The following is an 8170-nucleotide window of genomic DNA, read 5'->3' on the forward strand; positions in this document are numbered from 1 at the left end:
CAACTTATTTTTATTATCATAATCTTTTTTATATTACATTGAACCATGTATAACTTTACAGTGTATTACATTTCTTTTTCCAGAAGGAATACCATGCATATCAGTCAATACAGAGTCATTAAAATCCCCATTTTCATCATCCAATAGCTTTTCATTTTTCCCCAATTATTATTCCAAATTTTTAAAATATTTTATTTAACTTTATTTATTCATTTATTTATTTTTAATTTGACCAGAGAAGGAGAGAAAGAGAGAGACAGACAGACAGAAAGTGAGAAAGCAAGCCACCAGGTCCGGGACTTGAACTGTGGTCAGTCATGTGATACACGTCATCATCAACAGGTAATAAACCATATCTGTGTCCCACTAATGTCATGCCTATTTGTTCTCTTGCTATCTTTCTCTATCCTCTTCTCTTCTCCCGCCCCATTCCATACTATCTTATCATCATTAACTATTTTCACTGCTTTTATGCCCTCCAATATTTTGATCTCTACCATAGAGTGTGGATATTTGGTATATATTAAGTGGATGCATACAATATCTTTTTTTCATATCTTGGCTTACTTCATTCAGCAATAGATCCTCCATATCCGACCACTATCAAATGCCAAAGTCTTGTTTTTTATGACTGAATAGTATTCTATAGAATATATGTGCCACACATTTTCAATCATCTGTTTGTGGACATTTGGGTTGGTTCCATGTCTTGGTGATCGTGAATAGTGCTGCAATAAACTTTAATGTACAAGTACTTTTCTGACTGAGCATTCTCTTGTCCTTTGGGAAGATACCTAGAAGTGGGACTGCTGAATCAAATGGTAGTTCTATTTGTAGATCTTAGAGGAACCTCCATATTGTTCTCCACAGTGGCTGAACCAGTTTACATTCCCACCAACAGTGTAGGAGAGTTCCCTTTTCACCACATCCCTGCCAACACATCAGTTTTATATTTTTAATCTTCGCCATTCTTTCTCTTTTTTTGGAGAGGTTTTTGCTATAGGGTGCATGTGCTCGCCCAAAAGACAGAGACAGAGAGATAGAAAGTGAGAAATCACTCCCCAGGGGAGATGGCCATGCTGCAGTCCCTTCTCTTCCATTCTCCTCTTGGGATCTTGGGCACACACACGCACATGCCCAGCATGAGTTTAAGCCACCAGGTCCGGGACTCCAACTGCAGTTGGCTACATGGGAGTTCAGCCATATAGCCATTACGTTAACTGCTGGTCCCTTTTATTGTTTGTTTGTTTAATCTTTGTCATTTTGACAGGGGATAGGTGGTATCTCATTGTGGTTTTTATTTGCATCTCCCTTATAATTAGGGATGTTGAGCATTTCTTCATATGCTTTTTGGCAGTTCGTGTGTCTTCCTTAGATAGATTTTTGTTCAGCTCATTTTCCCATCTTTTAATTGGGTTAATCATTTTTTGTTTTTTCACATAAGGTGCTTGAGTTCCCTGTGTATTCTGGTTATCAGTCCCTTGTCTGAGGCATATTTTACAAAAATATTGCCCCATTCTGAGGGTTGTCGCTTCATACTTGTTACAATATCCTTTGCTGTGCAGAAACTTCTTAGTGATATAGTCCCACTTGTCTATTTTAGGGATTATTGCCTGTGCTTTGGGAGTCTTATTTAAGAAGTCTTTGCCTACTCCAATATCTCCCAGAGTTTCCCAGCATTTTCTGTCAATAGTTTTATTGTTTGAAGTCTTAGGTTCAGATCTTTGATCCATTTTGAGTTGACTTTTGCTAATGGTAAAAGATTGGGGGTTCAGTTTCATCTTTCTGCAGGTGGATACCCAGTTTTTCCAGCACTACTTACTAAAAAGGTTTTCCTTTTCCAAATGGATTGACTGATATCTTTTGTCAAAAATTCAGTTGGCTGTAAGCTTTGGGGGTTATTTCTGGGGTCTCTATTCTATTCCATTAGTCCACAGGTCTCTTTTCCACCAACTTTTTGAAGTCCACTTGTACATATGTAGTTGATAATAACCATAATGACATTTGTAAAATTTGGATTTAATTGAATAACATGGGTAACATGTTAATAATTAACACAAAATATGAGTATACTTAGAAATTACATACAACACTTTATATTTACTTCCTATTTCCCTTGGGTGAGTGTGGGAGTGATGAGGGGGAGACAAACAGCAATCATTTGTTTCACCTGCTGTCTTGTTGGTATTTGGGCTACAGCAGTAGCATCCCAGAGATTCTTCTGAGAAATCTGTTCTATTACTTGCTGGGTTGATATCTTAGTATGTTGCTATTATTATCTTCTTTTTCTTAAAAAAAATTTTCCCTTATTTACCTCTAATTCTTGAGATTGCATATGAACTGCTCATTATATACCATATTTCATACCAGATTTTTAAAAATGGAAACATATTGAATGTAGTATGAATTCGCAGAACCATATTTCATACCAGATTTTTAAAAATGGAAACATATATTGGATGTAGTATGAATTCGCAGAAGTATGTCACTGGCACCAGAGTTGAATGGGCCTGGTTTAATGAAAGAATGAATGAATCATGTATACACTGTTAAGACTTCTATGATAATTACAATAATTTAAGAAAAACAAATATTGGAAGTTCACATTTTCAGAAAATGTGATATTACCAATCTTAAAAATTTAAACACTATTTTCTTCAAATCAAAGACTTTAAGTGAAATGCTGAACAGATATATTGACAATTAACATTATATATTGCTAACGTACTATGAATTTTGGAAAATAAAAACAATTTGAAGAGATTACAGGAAATTGGGTATATGTGATTCAGAAGATATGAATACAATGAGAGTAAACATATATTGTGCTTTGTACTTCTCAAAAGACATTTTCTACATATGTTTCATATGGATCTGTTTGCCCTCTCCTCTTGCCTAATTTAATGTGTTATATTATGGTTCTTATTCTTAGACATACAAATAAATCAACATGCTGTATATTTAAAAGATATTTACTTGATTTCTGACATGTAACATGATTAGGATAAACTTATTCCTTTAAACACTAATGTTTATATTTAAAAGTATGTTGATCTTATTTTTGAAAGTATTTTTACATGTACAATAAGAATGTTTTTTATTTTCACAGTTTTTTAGTCTTTTAAAAGTACTACAAAATGAAAGGAATTTAAAAATCAACTTTATTGGCACAAGATTCATGTTAATGTTTACTCACGTAAATAGCACAAAATACTGCCTAATTAGTGTGGTTGGTAAATTTTTGGTACTTTAATTTTCTCTGTTATTGTAAACCATGCATAAAATGCTTGCCTATTGAGAAGTGCAGAATTGTCAGAGCTTAAACAGCTGACATCTGCTTACTCTCTTAAAAAAAAAAAAAAAAAAAGAATAACAAGCCATTTCAGCCTAATCTACCTCAAATGTGTTCATGTAAATGGAGGTCCATCTATTGACCTGTATTCTTTTCAGCTCAGGATTGGTCCACATGGTTTATAAAACCAGGAAGGCTGATTTGAAATGCAGATGTCGAGAGAGTGAAGTACACCCTCCCCTTTTTTCTTTGCTGTATCTGTCAGGGTGAAAAATGGCTTGCACAAGGGTCAGTCACCCATACTCACTTAATTACTTTTCTTGGACCCACAGAACTGTCACAAGCTGTGGTGGATGCGGGAGCTGTTCCTCTTTTAGTACTTTGTATCCAGGAGCCAGAAATTGCTTTGAAAAGGATTGCTGCTTCGGCCCTCAGTGACATTTCAAAGCATTCTCCAGAGTTAGCACAGACAGTAGTGGACGCAGGAGCTATTGCTCACTTAGCCCAGATGATCCTCAACCCCGATGCTAAATTGAAGGTACTTAAAAGTAAGGTTAAAATAACAAACAAATGAGGCTTCTTAAAATGGAAGAAAATGGAAATGTGTACAGATTAATATGGTAGATCTGAAAATAGTTATCATTATGAGATATGAATATATAATGTTTTGGTCTTTTAATAAATGAAAATAATGCTGTAAGGATTAAGCAATGAAGTGTGATTGGTAAAACTATGTACATGTTAAAAATTTAAAGTAACATCAGTGTTAACATTAATGAGTAAGGTAAGCAATCACATGATGACTGAATTTCAGGGTTGGAAAGGATCTAAAAGTTTCCTAACCTACCACAATAATATTTAAGTTTTTATGAAAATTGCAATATTTAAATTAGTCTTTTTTAATGATTTTCTCTGATTTTTCCTGTTAATAGCCACCAATTTTATATACTAAGTTACATTCTATAAGGTTTTAAAATTATTATTATTAACTAAAATGTGCAAAGTTATCTGACATAGTATTAGCATTATGCCAAAATGTTCTGCATGATCATTTTTATGTTAAATTACCATATATATCATAAATCAACAATGAAAGAATTGCATAATTAAGAAATGCTATTCATCCAAAGGTCATATTCTTTAATCATCTGTAATGAATAAGTGCTTTTTTGTTTTGTTTTGTTTTTAGGTAAGTGTTTTAAGAGGGTCAGTAGGGAATTAACCTGCAAATCAGGGAACTTTTAAAAATTGAGACTAGGATGTGAATGTCTCAAAACTCAGAAATCCTAGGTTATGTTAGATGTATAATTTCCTCTCTTCTTTTTATAAAGGAATTTGGATATATATGTATATGTATATATATATATGTTTAAATTACATCTGAATTCTGTAGGCACTCTACGTAATTTTTTTTTTCTGTCTTAACAGCGTCAGGTCCTTTCTGCTCTCAGTCAGGTTGCAAAACATTCTGTGGATCTGGCAGAAATGGTTGTTGAAGCTGAGATTTTTCCAGTTGTACTTACCTGTCTGAAGGACAAAGATGAATACGTGAAGAAAAATGCTTCTACTTTAATTAGAGAGATTGCAAAACATACACCTGAGGTAAAAAGAAAAAGAAAAAAAAGGCTTCTAAATGCAATAATCTAGAATTAGTTTCAGTTTTTAAATAAAACATCAATTTGTTTCAGGGTCTGAGGTCTTGTTCCATGATATAGTTAGGGCAGCACTATTAATATTCTGGACCAGGTAAGTCCTTTGTTGTGGTGAGCTGTCCTGTGCGTGGTACAAGGATGGTTAGCAGCAATCCTTGGCCTCTGCCCACTAGATGCCAGTAGCTCCCCTCCCCCCAAGTGATGACAATCAAAAATGTCTCTGTAAACATTGCCAAATGTTCCTCAAGGGGCAAAACTGCTCCCAGTTGATAACCACTGGGTTATACTAATGGAGTTTGAGTTTGAAATCTCAGTTTCTAATCATTTCCAGCTTTCCATTTCTAAAGTGTGGTGACTGTGGGCCTTTGTCATCCTTATCATTTTAGGTCAGTGCTGGGAATAGTGAGAATGATGTACCTCCAGGTTGGGAGGCACCACAGAATTCCCCTGGCCTAATGTGATCACTCTAATAATAGTTGCACTTACATAGCAATTTTTCTGCTCTGAGTAATTAGATGTGAAAGAAGTAGAGAAGAAGCAAGCTTGTGCTGATTCCAAAGTACTCTTTTTGTGTATATTTTGACTAGTCAGTTTTCATTTGATTAAAATTTAAAGTCCTTGTTCTTTATTTCACCTAACATCTTTATTTGGTTGAATTTTTCCAAACTGAAATGCATTAAGCTAATAATCATTACCAGCAAAGGGAGGATAATTATGTTAGAATATTTCAAGTCTGACATTATCTTTCGGCATTCAGTGATTAATCTGCTTCATACTCACACGTTGTGATTGGGGGTTTCAATAGTTAGCTAGTTATGAACTAGCCCTAGGCTCAGTGTCTGGGTGAAGAATTTTGACATCCATTATAATAGGGATAAAAGTTGTGCCATCAACGCATGAAAAATTGAATCACAGAGTAAAGCTCCTCACAGTGAGTATTTCTGTGCATTCGAAATAGCAGGATTATTAGACTTGTATGTTTCTTGAATAAATGTAGTAATTTCACCAAATGATATTTCAATCATATCCGTTGTTTTTAGGTCCTAAATAAATTGTGGCAACACTAAACTAATATTCAAAGATTTTGTGCTTTACAGCCCCTGCTACGTAGCTCTCATTCTCTTCCCTCAGCTTTCACAGCTGATAGTTAACGCCGGAGGAGTTGCTGCTGTGATTGATTGTATTGGCTCCTGCAAAGGGAACATCAGGCTGCCTGGCATCATGATGCTTGGTTACGTGGCAGCTCACTCCGAGAACCTAGCGATGGCAGTGATCATTTCCAAGGTTTGTTCATTCTTCTTCTAGTTAGTGCAGTAAGAATATTCTAAGAGAGAGCCACAGAGCAGAAAATATACCTGACTAGAATTTCCTGAATAAATTTTCAATTATTTCAATGCTTATTTTCAATAGTAAGTTTCCCAAAGCAATCCTTGAGGTCAGGTTTAGATGATGGAAATTTAAAATTTTACTAAGTGTTAAATGTCAACTGTATAGCAACTGTTCTGAGTATTAGTATTATTTGTATTTGAATATTAAGCGCATTTGTATTTAGTTATACATATAGTAGTTCCCCCTTATCCACAGGGGATATATTTTAGGACTCCTAGTTGACACCTGAAATCGTAGATAGTACCAAGCCCTATATATATTATGCTTTTTCAACCTAGTAACTGAGACAGCTACTAAGTGACTAATGGGTGGGAAGCATGTACAGCATGGATTTGCTGGACAAAGGGATGATTCATGTCCTGGGTAGGACAGAGCAGGATGACGTGAGATTTCATCATACTACTCAGAATGGTGTACAATTGAAAACATACAACGTGTTTATTTCTGGCATTTTCCATTTAGTATTTTTGGACCCTGGTTGACTGCAGGTAACAGTAACTACAAAAAGTAAAACCATGGATTGGGGTTGGGGGAAATCTTAATTTACAAATATGTAAGACATACTTTGATTAAAAGCAACTACCATAAATTACATGCCCAGCAGTAATTTTTATTATCATCAGAGGTATGTACATTCCTCCTTTTCTTGTCATCTAGGTAGGAGATATTAATAACAATGGCTAGGGCATCCCTTTTTACCCACTTTCTCTCCTTCAGCTTTCATGAACTAATTTCTCTTCTTAGATGTAGGCAGTTCAGAGTATGTCAGGCAGCAGTGCTTTTGTTTTCTTGTTCTAGAATTTTGTCCTATCTCAATTCACAACTTTGTATGAATCCACCATATAGTACAGCCCTGGTATATAGTAAGTGCTCACAAAATATGTGCTGATAAATATTGATCTGAAGAATGCATCAAGGGCTATGCTCTTGGAGTGTGTGAGGCAACCCTCTAGGGTGTGGGTTTCTTATCAGCATAGAAAACCTGCTGCTGTGTTAAACAGAAATGTGGATTTTTTAAAATCCGTTGCTAATCCCCAGCATTAAAAGGAGCCTCGGATCTTTATTTCCGACCTATTCCACAATATTTTTTTTGCTTTACTCCCTCTTATCCTGCTCTTTTCTTTTTGTTCTTCTATTATCATTATTTATTTATTTATTTATTTATTAAATTGACCAGAGAGGGACAAAGTGAGTAAACAAGTGAGTGAGAGAAAGAGAGAGGGAAAGTGAGAAAGCAAGCCACCAGGTCCAGGACTTGAATCACAGTTGGCCATGTGGGAGTCCAGCACTCTTAACTAACATGCCACCTGCCAGTGCCCCCTATTTGTCTTCTTCAAACTAACCAGAAGGCTCTCCCCTTCTTTGGTCTAGGGTTGTGGCTAGTCTCTCCCACCTGGTTTGCTTTTCAGCTAGTTGAAGATCAAGGTGGCAGAAGCAGTTTGAGACAAACCACACAGAACTGTACCATTCTCTCCATTCCAATGCAGCATGATAAGGACTAATCATTACCTTCCATTTACATATTTTATAGTTTCTGAAGCATATTCATATTCCTTATCTTACTTGCTATTCATAACAACTGAAACCAGTACATCAGAGCTTTGGGGACGGGGTAGAGGGACTGTCTTCTTTTTCCTCCTGCTTCTTCAGTCTTGTTACATCTCACAAGTATGGACTTTCTGGAAAGTTGTTTAATTCTGAAGACAGGTCTGACCTTTGTATCGGCAGACATACATGTTTAGTTGTAGGAAAGAAGCCAATAGAAGAAATATGGCAAGTCTCTTCAGGAAACCAGTCTTTTTTTTTTTTTTTTGGGGGGGGTTTTGCTATCGGGGGC

At 35.6% G+C, this 8170-nt stretch overlaps 1 protein-coding gene across 2 annotated transcripts in view; it reads left to right on the top strand.

Moving 5' to 3' along the window:
- The window catches only part of SPAG6 (sperm associated antigen 6), a 99021-nt gene that overhangs the window by 52677 nt on the left and 38174 nt on the right, over nucleotides 1-8170 (top strand). For both annotated transcript variants that reach the window (XM_006141623.2, XM_006141624.2), the window contains exons 5-7: nucleotides 3625-3830; nucleotides 4721-4894; nucleotides 6076-6228. In XM_006141623.2, the coding sequence (XP_006141685.1) occupies nucleotides 3625-3830; nucleotides 4721-4894; nucleotides 6076-6228 (533 nt within the window). The remainder of the gene's footprint in view (nucleotides 1-3624; nucleotides 3831-4720; nucleotides 4895-6075; nucleotides 6229-8170) is intronic.

This window comes from Tupaia chinensis, unplaced genomic scaffold, assembly GCF_000334495.1.
Source record: "Tupaia chinensis unplaced genomic scaffold, TupChi_1.0 Scaffold000060_1, whole genome shotgun sequence".
Taxonomy (NCBI): Eukaryota; Metazoa; Chordata; class Mammalia; order Scandentia; family Tupaiidae; genus Tupaia; species Tupaia belangeri.